This window comes from Podarcis filfolensis, assembly GCF_964270895.1.
Source record: "Podarcis filfolensis genome assembly, chromosome: 1".
NCBI lineage: Eukaryota > Metazoa > Chordata > Lepidosauria > Squamata > Lacertidae > Podarcis > Podarcis filfolensis.
The window spans coordinates 31,590,469-31,611,192 of NC_139604.1; the positions used below are offsets into that span (position 1 = coordinate 31,590,469).

Below are 20,724 nucleotides of genomic sequence, written 5' to 3' on the forward strand. Positions count from 1 at the left end.
AATATTCAAAAACTGCATGCAATTTCTTAATGCCCTTGATTCTTTCCCTTCCAAGGAAGAGACAAGGGTCCCCATTTATCTTTTTTACTTACTCATGTGCCTCAAGTGCACAATCTGGGACTGCTGACTACTATTTTGAAACTTGCATTATAAATGGAGAACAGTGCCACTTCCCAGTGACTCAGTTAAAATACATTTATTCAAGATGATAGTCTTTATACCAAGGACAGGTTTTAACACTAATCTTTAAAAAAATGAAGCATTCGATAATAGCCAGTATCTACCAGTACTTTCAATTACCTAAACTCTTTTCAAAGCAATTACACTGCTCCTGGTGAACCCAATAGGCTCCTCTCAACAGGTTAATAAGAAGCAATTGTTTTACATCTTAGGCTGCAATCCAATCCTGGGAATAAGTCATATTGAATTCAGTGGGGCTTGTTTCTGAATAGACATGTGGATTATTGCACACCTACGTGGGAAGAGCCCTACTGAGTGAATGGAGTGATTTACTTCCAAGTTAACATTAATAGGATCAGGCTGAACATGACCAACAGCACGATCCTAACTATGTCTACTCTGAAGGCAATCCTATTGGATTCAATGGGACTTGCTCCCAGATAAGTGAAGCTAGGATCATAGCCAAAGTGGGGTACATTTGAGTGTCAAAAATCAATAGTTTGATTGTCAAGGAAAAATATCCAGCAAGGATGTGACATTTAGGAATAAAAGACCAATCTAGTCTGCACCTTCAGGTTCCTTACTGATGGCGCTCTGATATCAGCAACAGGCAGTGGTGGTGCTTGCTTTTACTGTGAAATCTGTTCCAAGAGGCAATTAATACAACACAGGTCAGCAGGTCCCAGATATTCCTAGTTGATGATTTTTTCCATCATTGAAAGACTGCTTTCTTTACCAACCACACCTGTGTCAACCCACTGCTAAATTTCCATCTGTTACACTTCCCCAGTACAGGGAGGTGAAGACCTCGTGTCTTCTAATGTAGGGCTGGCCTTAGGGGGCATGAGAGGGGAAAGCACTGCTACATGCTTGCTGGCTGGTATAAAAGTATGCTCCCATTTCATAAGGGACTGAATGTTGTGGTATGGCAGGGGGTGCCAGGTCTGGCAGGACGAGGAGGGCACCAGCGGCTCCTGGGGTTCCTCAGGATTGAAAGAACATAACTCACTACCACCTGAAGCCAATCAAAAGTCAGGTCGGCACCTGGAACCAATGAAGCCAAGAACCAGGCGGTGATTCTCTGCCCCGCAACTAAGGGCTCTGTAAGTAGAGAGGTAGCATGCAGCTGGGGCTGTCACAACTGTCTAGGGTGCACGCTCACAAGATGCCAGAATTGCACAAGAGGGGGAGGCTGCACATTGAAGACTGGGAGAGGCAATGATGATGGAGGGAAGTGAAGAGAGCATTACCTGAACAGTGAGTCATGGCGGGGAGCTGCTGTGATGCCAGACAGCGGGAGGAGGCCAAGGTCAGAGGCACTTTGGGAGAACCATCACTGCCAGCACCTAGGAGCCATCAGGTCAGGATGGTGAGGGGGACCTGCTGTTGTCCTAGGCCTGATTATTATTATTGATATCATCATTATTTATTTAATTCATTGGTTGCTTTTCTCACCAAGGCAACGCAACACAACTTACATCCTGATGCGCATGGAAGGCAACCACCCTGATCCCCGATCTTTCATCTGATCCAGCAGTTGAGGAGAAGAGGCTGAAGCTATGCTCTACTGCCTCCAGTCATGCTTCTAGCATGTGGCCCTGACCATTCACCCACCAATCCATTCGGTTCTTCAGGGCAAAATAGTTGCCCATCTATGTTCTATACAAATAATAAATATTACAGAGCAAGGATTTAGTGAAAACCAGACTTGCCATAACTAGACATACAAAGAAATTATACCAAGGGAAGGGGAAGACACGAAATGAATCTAAATCATTATTGTGGGACACAGGTAAGAAAAGGTAGTGCTGATCACCATTCCTGCATTAATCAGTGTCATAAGAGGCATGTTCAGCCATGCCATTATAACACAAATAAGAATAGTTGGTGTAGCATGTAGACCATTCAAGATACTAAGATGATTACTGAACTTTTCACCCTTACAACCACCAGATGTTGTAAAGTTTTACTGCAGATTAGGAATCTTGAGAGTCATATATTTAAGCCACTTCAAAGCTCTTTAGAGGAAGAGTTTGGTATAATAGTAACTAATAAATATCACAATCTTCCATAATGCCTTTTTACAATCAACTGCATGTCCATCATATGGAATTTTTTTCTGCTGCACATTCCTCAAACGTTCTTATGGCCACGTCATATTCAACTAGGTCAAAAGCCTTGCAGATAATAAATACATTAACTGCATTCCTGCCTTCCAGAATGCATTAGCATGAAAGAAAACCATGTTGCTCTCTCATGATTACCCCTAATACATAACTACTGATGACTGAAAATCAATTGTCAACTAATCTGTAAGCACCTAGGAGGTTCTATTATGTGTGTCACTACCTTCTTAGACAGGGAAGCCTAACTAGCCGATTTGTTTCAGAATGATAAGGAAATAAGGCTTTTTCACTCAAGTTTTCATGTGTAAGAGGAAGATATTCTAAACTTCAGGATCCTTGCATGATTGTCAAGTCCTGCTGACACCACCTCACATTGTGCTCCAGCGTCATCCTGACATGCTTTACCATCCCCATCAATATTTCCAAAAGCCCTGGCAGCTTTCCTCTGTTGTAAGGGCAGGACACAAAGTAGGCACGGAATCCTTCTGACTTCTCCAAATCAATCCTGTCCAACTATTCTAAACATCCTGTAGTTTTCTTTTTGATTTTATAAAGTATTTCTAAATCTCTGCTTGTGGTTTCTAGCACCTCATGGGAATTTCAACATGCTTTGCACTGAAACTCTAGTCTAACGCAAACTCATTCCTGTAAGGATCTGTAGCCAAGTTCTACATGAAGCCAAGTTCTACATGACATCGTTAAAACTCACTGCAGCTTTGATATAACTAGATAATTTCTGGTATATTAACTGCAGCAATGCTGAACGATATTTAATTTTGGGAGGAGGAGCACATGAAAACACAGAGAGAGAGAGAGCTCTGTCATAGGGTGGAGAACCTTCTTCAGCCAAATGGCCACATTCCCGGCTCAGCAACCTTTGGGGGGCAGCATACAGCATTGTAGGCAGGGCCAGAGGAATGTACCGTATTTTTTGCTCTATAGGACACACTTTTTCCCCTCCAAAAGTTAAGGGGAAATGTGTGTGCGTCCTATGGAGCAAATGCAGGCTCTTTGGCTTCAGTGATAGCAACGCGAAGCCTCCAAAGCTCAGAGGGAGCGCTCCCTCCACGCTCTGGAGGCTTCGCGTTGCTTTTGCTGAAGCCTGGAGAGCGAGAGGGGTCAGTGCGCACCCTGAAGCCTTCGGAGCACAGAGTGAGTTCCCGCTGTGCTCCGCAGGCTTCGGGTTCCTTTCGCTGAAGCCAGGAGAGCCAGACTCTCCTGGCTTCAGCAGAGAGGGAGAGCTGCGCAGCACCTCTTCAGCCAAGCGGGAGGAGAAATGGAAGGGGCTCAGTTTCTCCTGCCGCTTCGCTGAAGGGGCGCTGAGAAGAGAGGGGGAGAATTTTTTTTTCTTGTTCTCCCCCTCTAAAACAAGGTGCGTCCTATGGTCAGGTGCGCCCTATAGAGCGAAAAATACGGTAATACAACTGCTCAGTAGACTACAGTCCAGTCATGCAGAAACCAGCTTTTTCTACATAGAGTAGCACCCCATTCATCACTCCAGCCATGCAAGCAAGAGGCATGATCACAGTTCAAGGAAACAGTCCAGGCACATAAAAGCATTCTCAGGGGGAGTGTGGAGCAGGACTGGAAAGAGGTGTGGCTTGGGGAGGGGCAGAGCCTGGACAGAGTCCTGAGGACCTGATACAAAGGCCTGGAAGGCCACATCCAGCCCCTGGGCTGAAGGTGCTTCATGCCTGTTCTGTGCCAAAGACTGAGAAACTAGATGGCAACAATACTCTTGTTCTGATAGCAAATCACATCACTTGAGCGATGACTTCTAGCTCAAAAAGCTTTAATATCCTTTAAAGAAATGAGGCTCCCACAACCAAATTGTACTGAACAAAGCTTTGCAGATGTACCTAAAAGGTTGAAAAGTTTACTTTTCAGAGCAGAAATGAGACTTTGAGTCCTTTCTCTTATATGTAAATAAGTCTGCAGGTTCATATCCTGACTTGGTCCTTAGGGATATCTATTACAGGCATAGGCAAACTCGGCCCTCCAGATGTTTTAGGACTACAACTCCCATCATCCCTGACTACTGGTCCTGTTAGCTAGGGATGATGGGAGTTGTAGTTCCAAAACATCTGGAGGGCCGAGTTTGCCTATGCCTGGTCCATTATTTCATTTCTATACCACGTTCATATCCTGCTTTTCCTCCAAGGTAGCATATCATGGGTCTCCTGCTTCATCATATCTTCACAGCAGCCCTGTCAGATAGGCCTTTCAGCCCAACCTATGTACTAGCCCAACAATAACCACTATACTACACTGACTATGTTTGAGCTGGTTCAATGTGGAGTCGTTCATTCTCAGAAAGAGACGTTTCATTCAGAAGAATGGAGCGGAACCTTGAGTTAGTTCATATTATAACAGCAATACTAGATTTTATTGTCCCTGGACTCCACTATCCTTGCCCCCCCTTTTTTCTTTTTTTGACTATGCATTGCCAAGTACCACTCAAGCATCTTATGAAATCATTTGTATAGGAATTTGCATTATGCAAAGTACATTCCAATTATCTTTCATGACAACACTTCAGTTGGCCTGAGAGTCTCATCCAAGGTCATCAAGCAAACTTAAAAGCTTTATTGGGAGTCTCAACCTGAATCTCCTATGTCAATGCCCAGCACAGTCTGCTGCTACTACTACAGTACAAAATATTTTCCAGTGGAATTTATTATAATGGGACAGGGTGGATAAAAATCAATGATTTAAAAAAATAAAAAATATGGATTTTTAAAATTCAGATTTTTTTTAAAATTTAAATCGGATTTTTAAAATAAAATGCTTTCGGAGGAAAAATCTTTCTAAATATAGTTTTCTATTTAATTTACATTATAGTCCAAAGGCTATTCATCAGGAAATAAGGATTTGTTTTAAGTTTTTCATGTGTGCTAAAACTCAGTCTAAGTTTTTGGTGTTTTTTTTAAAAAAAAAACTGTTTAACCAAACAAACATGGATACATATGTTATTATAACATATGTTATTGTTTTAGTTAAATAAATTGTTTAAAATTGTTATTAAGGAAATGATTATTTTTCTCCTTCCAATAAAGTACAGCAGAAAAGTTGTCCAAATATAAACAGTTAACTTATTAAACCTCACCATAATTTCATAATTATCTATTTCTGATAGTATAAATCAGTAATTTCTTATATAACTGTAAAAACTACTCTGAAAATTTATTATTCCAAAAACAAAACTTTCCTCTGGTTGTAAATATTAAGATTATACCAGCAAGAATGAGTCTTTCTGTAAAAAAAATATGATTTAAATCAAGTCTTGCTGACTAGTGATTTAAATCAAATCGACCCTGCAATAGGACAAAGCGAAATCTTGCTCAGCCTGAGGGAAAAAAGCAACCATTATATCTCGAAGTGGCAACAAGACAGCCCAGTGTGCTTAATATTTAATATCTGGGCTTGGGAAACTCAAATCTACCCATATACGAAGCTTCAGATATATATACAGATTTCTTTAAAAAAAACAAAAAACAATACCTGTTCTTTTACAGAAGCTAGAATAGTGGTGGCAGTAGCCTCTGTCTCCATGCCCGGACTTGTAGAAGGTTCCTGGGTGGTCTGTTGCAGTCCTTCTTCCAAGGAGGTCTGCTCAGGAGCTGGCATATTGTCTGGGGGGGAAAATCAGTTTGACATTTGATGGTTATCTGTTCAATTCACTCATTGCCGCTTCTACACTAAAGCATGACATATACAGTGGTACCTTGGGTTAAGAACTTAATTCGTTCTGGAGGTCCGTTCTTAACATGAAACTGTTCTTAACCTGAAGCACCACTTTAGCTAATGGGGCCTCCTGCTGCTGCTGCGCCGCCGCTGCATGATTTCTGTTCTCATCCTGAAGCAAAGTTCTTAACCCGAGGTAATATTTCTGGGTTAGTGTAGTCTGTAACCTGAAGCATATGTAACCTGAAGCATATGTAACCCGAGGTACCACTGTACCTAAAATTTCTGGGAGATACTTCTCCCCTAAAGTAGTATCAAAGAACTAGGGAGAGCAGCTTACAGGGAAGATGTGGTCTTGAAAATAATGTTCTACCCTTAAGCATGCCTCTTCTTTAAAGACAAACAGGAAAGTTACATACATAACAAAACATTTTAGAAAATGCAGCTTTTTTTGACTGTAACTCAATTGGCCAAATAATCAATAACATGGCGATAATCGGTAAAATGATTTCCCCATTAAAATCTGTATCTCAGCTATGTCAGATCTTTCTCTGCCCTCTAATTTTAGAGTGGCTGATAGTACAGTACTTACCTGAGACTACGAATCCGTTCTGCTAACCCGCTGCATCTATATCAACTACTTGTGACATTTTTTAATTACACCAGGAGTATCTGTTTTGTATGGACATATCCAGGCAGTCTTTGTACATGTTGACTGCCAGCTGGTAATGTGTTTGGGGATTACCATGAGTAAAAATCATAGAGCAGGGGGAACCACACAAAAAAGGGAAGTAAACAGGAGATGAGGGATGGCTGTAAGAAGATTCCTTCTTGCTTTACTTTTGGAAAAAGTTTTTTTTTACAAGTTTTTTTTATATATATAAAATGAAACTCAGATAGAAATAGAATCTGATATTTTCATTGTGCCATTCTACTTGTCTGACATTAACCCGGAAGTATCTGCAAGGGTGGCTGAGCTGTTATCAATAGTATCTCTTAAGAATGGCACTATTTTGCAGGAAGAAATTCCAATGAAAATCCTCGTTATTACATATTCTTAAAAGGTTGTTTATTTGTATATATTTAAATTTTTATATATGGATGTTTGATGATGGTCTATATTTGTAATGCCTGATAAAGGTTTGGCGAAGAAAGGAAGCAGAAAGGGGGAACGTATACCTTCCTTCCAAATAAGAACCACTTTTCACATTTTGCACATTTGATCACCATGTGATTACTAGCAGATATGTTTTGCATACAGATATGCAGATATGTTTTGTTACAAGTCCCACTTGTAGTATTCTATTTCCTATACAGTGGTACCTCAGGTTAAGTACTTCATTCGTTCCGGAGGTCCGTACTTAACCTGAAACTGTTCTTAACCGGAAGCACCACTTTAACTAATGGGGCCTCCTGCTGCTGCCGCGCTGCTGGACCACAATTTCTGTTCTCATCCTGAAGCGAAGTTCTTAACCTGAAGCACTATTTCTGGGTTAGCAGAGTCTGTAACCTGAAGCGTATGTAACCCGAGGTACCACTGTAATCCATACATCTAAACCATATGCACCTCTTTTACATGTCTATAGTACAAAAAAAAATCACAACACACTATTTACAAAAAATAAAACACCCCAAAAACCCCTTCAGTGCCCATAAGAGTTTATTTCCACAGACTACCAGGCGAGTGGTGACTTGTAAGCCTGTAAGAACATCTGGATTACTTCTAAATACCATCTTTTATCATATGCCCCAAGCTATGTATTTTCCAAGCTCCCAATCTTCATCTGTTTAGTATACCTTTTTATGGAAGGCATTCAACAAGTCAATTAACCTTTGCTACCTTTCTTCATACTTTCCCCAGTAAGGTCACGCAGCTTGCGCAAAGTAGTGACACGACCAGCATAAGGCACACAATGTATGTTTGAATCATTTCTCCTATATAAACCTATTAGTTTAAATGTAGTTCTTAATGATCCGTAAATTTTGTTTGCCTTTTGACGAGTATAAAGCACTGAATGGATATTTTCAGGAACCAAAGTATTCTAAGAATGCCTTGAATAGCAGCAGCTAACTTTAAGAACCAAATGCAGGAAGGGCAAACTAAATTCTGCACTTCTCAACAATAAATTTTACTTGCCATTTTAAGGACTACATGTGTGAATCTTTTGATGCTAAGCTTGTCAGAAGCTTTGGCGCTTTGCTGTTCAGACCCTTTGCAGAAAACTGATTCAGTGCTTTTGAAATCATCATTCCCTGTTTGGGACACAACACAGATTTTCCACACTTGGAATACCAAAATTAAAATCACAGGACTAGCCAAAAACATGCATTTCCATGAAAAAGTGTTCCCTTCCATAACCGGAATAACTTTATGCATCCTTGAGCTGACACCTCCCAGCCATTCTGAAAATCTGGAGATCCAACAGATGTGCTAATCCCAGAGTGGTTTTAATGCATTATTTTTATGTCTAAATGAAACCAGTGAGAGGAGATAGTGCTATATTTTATTTAAGTGGTTAGCCACACACAAAAAAACATGCTAAGTGCCCTCTACTCTACTACTTTGAATGCAGTGTGCTGTTTTATCCCTACTTTAATTTTGCTGAGCCAGAGGAGCCGTTGAAAATTATGTTCAAGCAAGGCAGAAAATGGGGCTGCCCTCTAGAAGCCCAAATCTGGGGAAAGGATGCCATTTGCTGCCTCTTCAAGCAGGTGGACCTATACAATACCCACCTGGTGGTGCAAAGCTCCCAAACCCAAGTCAGAAGACCACTTCCTTTGTCTATAGATTAATTATTTGAGAGCACTAACCAGATTTGACCAAACTGCGGGAGGCAGTGGAAAACAGAAGTGCCTGGCGTGCTCTGGTCCATGGGGTCACGAAGAGTCGGACATGACTAAACAACTAAACAATAACAACAACCAGATTTAACAATAAGGAACAGCATCTCAACAGCTCTTTGGCCTGCACAGCAGTATCTGGGAAAGCTACTGCTTCTAGTAGTCTCCTCTAGTCTAGTACTTCCACAGGCACAGTACTAATGAGAGGAAGCTAGCTATGTCCCTGAAAAAATAAACCTGGAAAGAAGAACCTTTGCTGAGACCTTCTTTCCAAACAAGGTGGTGGTGTTATTATTGTCCCAACCACAGCAAGTACTAACTTGATTTGATGTTGATCAAGACTTTCAGGCAAGACATGAACAACCTTCTTCGTCACAAGCATCTTGGTAACAATCTTTCACCAGACAGCTACAACAAGCTGAGACACAACAAGATGACCATGATATCATCCCAGTCGTTATAGATTCTTTAGAAAGCATTGCTTTGGACTCACATTTTCAGATACCCATTTGAAAACTGTCTTAATTCGGCTTACTGCTTAATTTGAAATGCTATCCTTTGTCTATGCACTTTAAGTCATTAAAAAATGGATATTCAGAAAGGAAAGGGCCTCATAATGCCTTATACAGAAGTAGGGTACGGGAGACTAATCCCCCTACGCAGAATAACTGCAATTGATTTCTACTTTCATAGGCCACATGAGCACTAAATGTTGCAGCAGAATACAAATCTGTGACTCAATAGCCTTGACTAAGGGAAGCATGTGCTTTACTTTTCAGTTTTTAATTTTTGTGTTCATCCATTCATATCCTCAATGAGGAAATGCAAATAGTTTATCTGGACTGCATTTCAGTCCTGTCTTCTGCTGTTGGAGAACCTACTCCACATGCAAACCTTCCTCTGAATTTGGAAGGGATCTACTTCTGTCATGCAGATCAGATGGCAGATGTTTAAAGAGATTCCATTGATGTCATAAAGGTGATTGCTTTTTCAAATCCCCCCCCCCCTCTAAGATATTTATCTCAAAATCTTAATTTGTCTTGCTGCTTCTGCGATTTTAAAGTGTTCTCACTTGCACTTTAAGCATGGCCAGTGAGCCAAGTGGTTGCGTGGAGGAGTTCTGGGAAGCAGTTCAATGAGGCTTACTCCCTAACAAGTGTGAATAAGACTGCAGCGTAAAGCTAGCAGCTGGAAAATGTGCTAGATGTTGTGAGCTGTGTTTTGTTTAAAGCATCAGTCAGCAAAGCATGAGACTGTTAACCTCAGGGTTGTGGGTTCATGTCCCACGAAGGGCAAAAGCATGTGTGGGCAAACTAAGGCCTGGGGGCTGGATCCAGCCCAATCGCCTCCTAAATCCGACCCACGGACGGTCCGGGAATCAGCGTGTTTTTACATTAGTAGAATGTGTCCTTTTATTTAAAATGCATCTCTGGGTTATTTGTGGGGCATAGGAATTCGTTCATTTTTTTTCTCTTCAAAAAATAGTCCGGCCGCTCACAAGGTCTAAGGGACAGTGGACCACCCGCCCCGTTGAAAAAGTTTGCTGACCCCTGGGCAAAAGGCTCCTGCATCACTGGGGGTTGGACCAAATGACCCCTGTGGTCCCTTCCAACTCTACATTTCTGTCATTCTGTTATAAATTCAATAAATAATAATAATATTCTATCAGAGCTTAAAACTGTTCACAGAAGATCACTGTTTTAAACAGAACCATTTTTATTTTAAACAGCAACATACATGAAGTGCATTAAGGTAATTATACTCCCTTGTACAAAATATAACAAAGTGGCTGAATTACTATTACGTAAGTTTCTCTCTATTGGCAAGCTCTAGAGAGCATGTCTTCAAGTTAAGATGTAGGCCAAAATGTACAGCCTACATGAAATGTCTTTCCGTCCCTGTAGCATTACTAATTTTTTACAAGTGCCCCAATGGACTAATCGAAAAGGTGACTTTCAGCTTATCACATTCACATTCTGCAATGCATGAATAGTTAGAGAAGAAGAAAAAGAGCACTTTCTGGCAAGGGGTGATGTAAGGCCCTGCATGCCCTAAGGCTTACTGAGGCTTGTTTTAGTAAGAAAATTTCACCTTCATTTGTTCCATATAACATTGGTAGTTGAGTTGACATGTGATAATTATAGCCTGCTTGTTCTGATTATTGTACTTTCTCTAATTCATTGCTGAAGTGATTTATAGTGCCAATAAATTATGAAAAAAATAAATGTATCTATTGCAATGTTGTTTTAAAAAACAAAAATAGTGCATCGCTACAAACCATAAATTACCGTACACAAGTGCAAAAGCTCTGGATCAGGATGTTCATGATTCATATTAAAAATGAGAATTTTTTTTTAAAGGAAGTGATTTTAGATAACAAGCTCTGCCCAAATACTAAACTGAAGGAACAGCCTTTTGCAGCTGGAATGCACATATAATATTTTTGACTCATGCTCAGGTGGATGCGATTTACCGCTTACTACTGCATGCTCTAAATAGAAGCTAAGTAACAGATAAAATTATGCAGTGACAAACATCCATTCATCTGTGGCTCTAAGTAAATGTCGCTGTTCCACTGTATAATACAGCCTGATGGCTTATGGATTTTGGTCTGAAGAGTAAACGAGTGGCAAGAAAGCACATGACAGGGTAGGAGAACAAGTACGCAAGAAGGGTTTAAAACACACTTTTAAAAGAGCATACCTTAAGCAATTATTAGCATACTGAGTAACTACATTAACTAAAGCTGAGAAAGAACATCTCTGCTCCTCCTAAGGCACACGCAGGAACCACAGGAACATGCTAGGAAAAAGACACATAGCAACTTAAATCCGGCTCCTGTGGCAGTTTCCTGGGATAAAATTCTAAAAAAATCTCAATCCTAAAAAAAGGTTAAAAACTTTGGTCAGCCCTCACGGCCCTTCACTTCATCAAATCTGACCCTCTTTGAAAAATGTTTGGACACCAGAGTCCTAGATCATGGGTAGGCAAACTAAGGCCCGGGGGCTGGATCTGGCCCAAAGGCCTTCTAAATTCAGCCCGTGGATGGTCTGGGAGTCAGCGTGTTTTTACATGAGTACAATGTGTCCTTTTATTTAAAACGCATCTCTGGTTATTTGTGGGGCGTAGGAATTCGTTCATTCCCCCCCCAAAAAATATAGTCCAGCCCCCCACAAGGTCTGAGGGACAGTGGACCGGCCCCCTGCTGAAAAAGTCCGCTGACTCCTCTCCTAGATGAACAACTGAAAAAAAGAATAGGTGCTGATGACCCATTTTACATAAGCGGTGAAAGTAATGATGTTACGATGAAGAAATCAGGATTCTGCTTTGTAGGATCAAATACTGTGCTATAAAGTACAATGTTTCTTTTTATGAAGTCATATTTCCAATAATAATAATAATAATAATAATAATAATACCCTACCCACTCTGGGTGGCTTCCAACAAATATAAAAGCATAATAAAACATCAAACATCTAAAACATCCCTATACAGGGCTGCCTTCAGATGTCTTCTAAAAGTTGTATAGCTATTTATCTTCTTGACATGTGATGGGAAGGCACTCCACAGGCTGGGCGCCACTACCAAGAAGGCCCTCTGTCTTTCTTGAATTGCTTTATCTCATATAGAAGCCTAACTGAGCATCCCTGTCCTGCTAATCCAAAATCCACATGCTTTCTCACCACATATATACAGCTTCAATTGATTACCGAACTCTTCAGCTTCCCTTTCAAACCCTGTCACTTCTGTCCAATGCTGCCTCTTCCTACGCCACCGCCTCCATCTTGAAATTAGGCCAACTTGGTTTTCACTGTGATGTACACTCTGAGAAACTTGGGGAAATAACATGAAAATTTATTCATGCCTTCCTATGCCCCCAAGCTTCCAGCAATGGGTACTTAAGGTTTGAGAAAGGAAGGGAGGGAAGAGAAAAAGGAAAGAAAGCTGGACAGCAAGTTCTATGGTAATATTCCCATTAGAAATCAGAAAGAGGAGAGAGTCTTGAAGATAGCATGATGAAACTATTCCTGTACTTTCATGTAATAAGAGAATGTAGGTTGGGCATTTCTACTGCCTTAGTCACAATAAGACTAGACTATACAGCTGCTTTCATATGATCAGCGATTTCCTGTCTTCTTGTGTAGGTGGTAGCAATTTTATCAGTGTAGGCACAAAAGACTGTTCATAAATTATAGAAGTTACTATCTCCCTTCCTTTCACGTCTTTCCCTTTGAGCTGTAATGTACTTTTTTAAAAGCTACAGCTTTCCCCACCCCTTTATAATATTAAAGTATTGTTTAAAATATTAGATCTCTTGTTCTTATAAGAAGAACTGTATTTCCTGGAACATACCGTATTTTTTGCTCTATAACACGCACCCGACCATAACACGCATGTAGTTTTTAGAGGAGGAAAATCCGTAGGCATGCCACCCGTAGGCATTCCCTCCATAACACACACAGACATTTCCCCTTACTTTCTAGGAGGAAAAAAGTGAGTGTTATGGTGCAAAAAATACGTTATGTTCCACTTGCTTTATGTGAATTGCAAATAAGTTTAGGGAAGGCATGTTCAGGGAGAGGAAAATATACTTCCTCCAGGAAATGTGCAGAACACAGTGAGAGTGTGTTTTTGTGTGTAAAACTATCCCTTTCCACTTAGTTTTTTAGCTAGGCACCGGCAGGCACTACTAGCACCCTCTTCAAAAAGTCTAGCGCAAAGGCAAAAAAAAGGAGTGGTTGCCCCACCACACTTTTCTAGGTGTAAGGCTAGCACAGTGGTAGCACAAATCACCCCCTTCCCCAAAGTTCTCTGCACATGCTATAGGACTTGGTAGAAGGGTCAGCCACAAACAAAAGCTGGCTAGCAAACCAATTAAAAATCTGCGGGCTTTATGCACATGCATTTTTCAATTGCTCTATAGCCTATGACTCTAGCTGTCCTCAGTAGGATTATATGATACCACCATGACCCAGTTTTTAATTATGTTATGTCAAACACAGTTTTGTTTGAGAATTTGAAATTATTATTCATTTACTGACTGCAGCCTATATGGTCATAAGCTTCTGATGGGAAAGCTATTAATTATGTTGTGTGTCCCGAGTTCCCATGTTGAGGAGGTGGGAAGAAAGCCTGTTCTGGTTGAGACCGTACTCCCCTCGAAACAGCAGGTCATCAGCCTGGATTCAATACTGTCAATAGAGGCCCAGGTGGCTCCAAGTACCTTTTCGCAGTTCTGGCTGGTTCGTCATTGAAGGCCCCCTTTGGACAGAACCAATGCACTCCATGCTGATCCAAACCTCCAGATTGTATTATTGTATGTGCTTTATGTGGAGCTGCCCTTGAAGAGGACTCAGAAACTTCAACTGTCTAAAATGCAGCGACCAGATTACTGGCTGGAGATCCCTTTAGATCTTATATAACCCTTGTGTTAGAACAGCTGCAGTGCTTGCCGGTTTGTTTCTGGGCCCAATTCAAGGTGCTCGTGTTAGTGTTCAACACCCTAAACAACTTAAGCCCCAAATACCCAAAAGACTGCCTCCTTCCCTACAGATCTTCAACGTGGGTACCAAGATCAGCAGAGGGAGACCTCTTGGGTATTCCACTCCATTCAGAGTTTTCAGTGGGGACATCCTCCCCACAGAGGTGTATCTGGCGGTTTCACTATGCAGTTTTCAGCAAAAGTAAACTAGCAGGTAATGAATTGAATTAATAATAATACTTTCTCCATTGAGTGAATGGCTTATGAGAACTTGGGGCATGTGACCAGACTCACAAACATAATAAAGAGTCAGAGAAGGAAGACAGGTAGACAATTGTGAAAAATGGAGCACTTAAAAAAAACAACATACTGAAATAATGTACATGACACACTACCTTATTGTTGGGAGTAATAAGGAGAAAAAAATTATCATTTTCATCGTGATCAGTTGTAGTCTTATCACTACTACCTGCCTGAGCAAAATAATATGCAATATATGACACAAATTCTGGTGATAATTGCATAAAGATTTGTTTTTCTCTCTTTACTGTTATGATTAGAATTATTACAATAAGAACAATCAGACAAGTAAGGAGTCTGCACTTTTATATTAATGGAAAAAACACAAAACCTTGAATGAGATCTTAAAACTGCAGACTACAGTTGAAATCTAATACTGTTATTTATTATAATACCCGAGTGGTGTTATTTATAATACTTTCCAAGTGTTAGTAGGTACTCAAGAATAACTCAAAATAACTTCTATCTTAAACCACTGAAGCAAAACATGCAAGATGTTTGGATTTAATTTAGTATCAGATTCATTTTTACAGCCAAGGAAAATTAAGTTGTCCATTAGAATTCTTTTGTACAACACGAGATATTCACAACCTAATGTTTGCTTTTGGGCAGGGAAGGGGGGTAGCAAGGATATATTGTGCTTCATTACACATTGATTATGATCTGTTTTAGAAATAGAACATCCTTGTTCCTCTGAAGATTTAGCCCCTTATAACTCACTTGCTGTGTAAGTTAACAAACATTAGCATCAAATCTAAGAGGGAAGGAATATGTGTCCTTAAATACCGTCCTTTCCTTTCTTCCTGAATTCACTCTGATGAAGTGGGGGCTGCAGCCCAATTCAACAGGTTCATTCCCACCACACAAGATTTAGGAATAAATATGGTTTAACAATGCAACTTTTCTTTCTATGATAGTTTGGCACAGAACTAAATAATAAACAGTCCTTTTTAATCTTATTTTTTCCAATTAATACACTTACTATGCATAGTATAAAGATGCTTTGAAAATTTTTACTCAGTGAACCCTCGTAAGAATGGGGGGACACAACCAGATTTTTGTTTAACAGCGGTTGGCAGTAGACAGTTCTGTCTACTGCAGGCATGGCCAAACTTGGCCCCTCCAGCTGTTTTGGGACTACAACTCCCATCATCCCTAGCTATCAGGACCAGTGGTCAGGGATGATGGGAATTGTAGTCCCAAAACAGCTGGGGGGGCCAGGTTGGCTATGCCTGGTCTACTGAGTTTGGGAAACACTAGAACTTCAACCTATACAGAAGTTAGTAATTAGTCTCCCATTATATTCTTAGGTGAGCTTGTCTATGCTCACAGAACTAGCACTGATTTGCAGAAATCGAGGACACACTTGTTGTGGTTAAAAATGACTACTTATATAGACTAGCTTTCTACAAAAAAAGAGAACAAAACTTGTTTTAAAAAAGTGGTCTCCACGTACGGCAAGGGTCATCAACCACTTTGGACCAGTAGGCACATTTTTAATTTTGAGAGTGTTGTGTGCACCAGTCACAACATGGCTGTCATAAGAGGCATGACATAACACAAAATTAGAGAAGGGTTCTGTCATGATGAAGCTTTCCCCATAATTTCATTTCCATAACAGAAAAAGCTTCTGCAATTCTCTTGAATTTCTGCCTGCCATACAGCCAGCAACCCTTTCATTCCCAATACAACTCTATGGTGAAATCTTGTACTCACTAACAACAACAACAACAACAACAACAACAACAACAACAACAATAGTAATAATAATAATATTATTATTTATACCCCGCCCATCTGGCTGGGTTTCCCCAGCCACTTGGGAGTAAGCCCCATTAAACACAGGGACTTACTTCTGAGTAGACAAATATACTATTGTACTGCAAGTTAACTAGACACTGAATTCCTAATGACTGCCTGATCTTTAGCTCCTGAACATCAGGAGACATGCCTCTTTGCAAAGTTTTGATATTTGCCCTTTGTGGGGAATTCTTTAACATCTGCCCACAATTATTTTCTGTGAATTCTAGTAACTGCCTGATCTCAGACGAGCCTACCACAGAAGAAAAGTGCTAAGGAAAAGGAAGGACAAACTACAGAAATTCAAAAGATTAGCAAATATGATTCAGGTAGGAAAAGGAGGACAAAATAGCAGATATCAGAACCTTGAGGATTCCTCTCGTGTCCAAAAAACTCCCTCCACTCATCAATCACAGCTCTGGCTTCATTCATTGACTAAAAACACTGGTAAAAGGCTCCAACAGAAATTGCTTAGAAGGGTACCTGCACATTTTGTTTTGTACCCTTCCTTCTAGGAGGGGAAAAGGCTTAAAATAAGGTACCCATGAAGGCCTTCGTGGGCCACAGGTTGGCAACTCCTGATTTATGGAACTGAAGCACACATTATTCAAGATTTGCAATTTATTTATTGAAGTTAATCAATGTTGGTAAAAAATATGGAAAAGTACATTTTAGAAGCTATCATGTAAAAATACTGAAAAGGCAATCCATTTTAATACGCTCTTTTAGCCACACCTTCAATGGTAGTATAGTTTTGTTACAGCTCAGTGTGGAAATTCTGCTAATAAAATTAACATCCAGTCTGGCATGTTTCATATCATGGTAACAATGCAAAAGATAATTTACACAACACACTAAATCACAGGAGTGGAATGCTCTGATTTCTAATAGCTATTCAAACTCTTAACACAATAAAATTAAAGGCTCAAATACAGAACATAATCTAGACTGATAAATGACTATTGGCTTATATTGGCAACTCATACTCCCTGAACTGGCAAATAGACGGGCTCTATTGGATCTGTAACATCTATATTGCTGGCAGCTAGGTAGCCAAAATGAAGAATTTCACAAGTTTTTTTAATCACCTTTGAAACGTTTCATTCTATCTGTGGCACTCTTACCCTCACAGATATTGGTAACCTCTCTCCACAATCAGCTAAAACTTACCTTTCTAATTGCAATACAAGACTGCCATTTAGTACATGTCTAGCTAATACCTGGTGCTAGAAAAATGCATGTGATATCTCAGGTTACTTTTGTGATACAGATAAATACTGAGTACTTACAGTTTTAACTGAATCTATATTTTTGTTGTTGGGCGGCTTTCCACATAAGAAAAAAGGTAACTAAGCAACCAGGCTCTCTCTAAATACAGCAGCAGAACTGCAAAATCCGTTACTAAGCATCACATCTATACAGGTTAAGTACAAACAAAATCTCTGTATGAAACAGAGCCCACATAAGAATTCTAATCCAAAGAATCTTAATTATCTAAAAAGACGAACATATAATATATATATAATAAAGAAAACAAAAAGCAGTTATAGGGAACATGACTGCTAGGAAGACTTATTGTAGAGAGCTTATACTTAGTTCCTATCTTCAATAATGCTCTGAAGTGGCATTATTAGTTTTATAAGATACATTTACAGACAGAACCTACTTGGGCTGCAATTCCATGAACACTACATAGCAAGTCCCATTCAACTTGGTGAGACTGACAGCTGAGCAAGCACACACAAGATTGCACTATTAGATTCAATGGAACTTAAAATGCTATGTCTTTTTCTGAAAATGTGTAAGAGGACTCATACCAATCAACCATAGAAGTGTGTCCTTTCCAACATAAGCACCTACCTCCAATGCTCTCTTAATGGGTTTTCTTACTTGCACTGAGAATTGTAATACACCTTCGACATATTTACCTAGAAATGTAGCGGGATTTACAAGCCACTAGGCTTAGAATGAGAGACTTAAGCTTTAAGTCAAAGTGAGTCTTCTAACATAGAGCACTCAAAGTTTGAGAGCCAGGACTATACTAGCGCAAGTGTGGTGTACAGTTACTCTCTCTCATTCCTAGGAATCTCAGCTTTCATCAAACCTGTTCCGAGTGCTCTTCTAGGCCTTGTTGATTCTGAAGAAGTGTTCAAAATTAGCCAGGCACTGGGCATATTTTGCACCTGGCTATTGGCCACTTGCGACCATGTAAAGATGCCCGGGTGCCAGGATGGCGTCTGATATCTTCACCAACTGGAGGTACATGCCTGAGGATCATTGGATCTGGACTGTTTTCACACACTGATACCACATCCTGTAGAATTCTATCAGTTATATTTTATCTGCACAATCAGAATGAATTTCAGGAACCCTTTTTTTTTTTTTTTTTTTTTTTGGTGCAGCCTGAGCAGGGGCAGTGAACAACATTACAGTCAACTGTTGTAGCTTGTCTTCACTTACCCTACCGCACTGCCCTGCTCACAGTTGTGAATATTCTTAGGTTATGAATGGTCCGTTCACCATTAAGAAAAAGAAGCAGGAATAGGCCACTGTATTTGTGGACTTTCCCTGGATCAAGAGACTTTTCTTCTTTAAGTTCCCAACATTCTTAACCTAGCTCAAGGTTGTCATCTGAACTAGCCAGAGGTTTAACCGATAATCAATCACAGTCATTCCATCATTCGAAAAATAAGACTTTAGACCCATCTTGCCCAAAAATGGCAATTACGCATTCCGTTTTGTCAACTGCAACCTTGGTTTAAGGAGCCATTTGGCCCCTAGCTTATATATCTGACTTTCTAACACCGTTCTGAAGTCATATTTAGAAAGTCTGCAATATGATGTCTGCAAAAGACTCAAAGCATACATGCAGTCTAGAAAGTGTTTCCTAGCACTTTAAGTCTTTCATATTATCAGTATTATCCTGAGGTTGTCAACTTGCACAGCCATCAAAATTATATGCATATTAAAAACTGAGGAAAAGCTAGGAGCCAATGCCAATCAGGCCACTTCTTGGTTGTAGCATTTGGAGCATTTTCTAATGTGAGGCTCTGTTTGGTAAGGCAGTTGAGCTAGGAATTGGCAGCAAAGATTCAGTGTTTATGTCAAGCACAACGTTTAAATGTTAGTTAATGCATGAGCATAGAGGTGGAGGCAGAAGGTCAACTGCTTCAGTCACAGCTTTTTTCACTTGACATCTGGACAAATACTACCAGCATCTCAAAGAACTGCTGCCTTTTTTGAACAAAGAAAGCAGCAATTGATTAATTATTGCAGAGAACATATATGAAAATGCAAAGTGTTCTAGACTGTTAGGAATAAGTACTGTAGCACTGTCATTCTTTTGGAGAGTTCAATAAAAAAGAAAATCCTCAGTGACCTCAAACAGATGTATTTTGAGACATACAGCTTGTGCGGATGTAACACGTGAGTTTTACCTACAGTTAAGACATTGTAAGCAAGTTTCTCTACTACATGGCACAAGTCTTCTGCAGGTTCTAAGTTCTAACTAATTTCTAGGTTGATATTAACACCAATGTCAACAAAAGCTAAGCATGGCAACAGTAGTTAACACTACTTTGGATTTTATCTTAACCATGGCTAAAAACCAGGGTTGGGTTAAGAGGGAACCCAAGTTAATGTTAACTACTTGTGTCATGCTTAACCATGGTTAAAATGGCATAGGAAATTCACATCAGAAAGGAAATTGGCAATTGTGGAAGTATATGGTCTTGTGCCCTATGCCCAGTAATTTAACCATGGTTAAGAGATTAGAGATGCTAGTCTGGCAAAGCCACATGGTGAATTTCTTGACTGACCCAGAGTATGCCATTGGCAACACTTATGGCTGGCAAATTTTATTTCTCCTTCCTTTCTACTATTGAACTGTTCTGTTCAGACCAGACCAGAGTGTCCTACCCAGTGAAGACGGTGTGATCCTGGGATGTTACCACTGATGCAGAACCATTTTTCACTTAAGTCAAATTTGGCTGAATTAGATAAAAATAGATTCTTCAACTTGTAGTCAGCTTAACCAAATTTGGCTACAGGCAGAATTCTATATTTTCATCTGCAAACAACTTCTTACTAAATCAATGAACCTAGGAAAATGTATTTGCTCCAAGAGCAAAAAACAAAACTTTAACCTGAAAAAAAGCAAAGCTTTTCCTAAAACTGGATTGACAAAATACAGAGGCACCTCAGGTTAAGTACTTAATTCGTTCCGGAGGTCTGTTCTTAACCTGAAACTGTTCTTAACCTGAAGCACCACTTTAGCTAATGGGGCCTCCTGCTGCTGCCGTGCCACCAGAG

General features: G+C 40.0%; 1 protein-coding gene across 14 annotated transcripts in view; it reads right to left on the minus strand.

The window, feature by feature from the left end:
* PKP4 (plakophilin 4) overlaps nt 1–20,724 on the minus strand; it is a 93,383-nt gene that overhangs the window by 62,876 nt on the left and 9,783 nt on the right. For all 14 annotated transcript variants that reach the window (XM_083578624.1, XM_083578622.1, XM_083578632.1 and 11 more), the window contains exon 2: nt 5,808–5,938. In XM_083578624.1, the coding sequence (XP_083434750.1) occupies nt 5,808–5,933 (126 nt within the window). In that variant the 5' untranslated portion in view covers nt 5,934–5,938. The remainder of the gene's footprint in view (nt 1–5,807; nt 5,939–20,724) is intronic.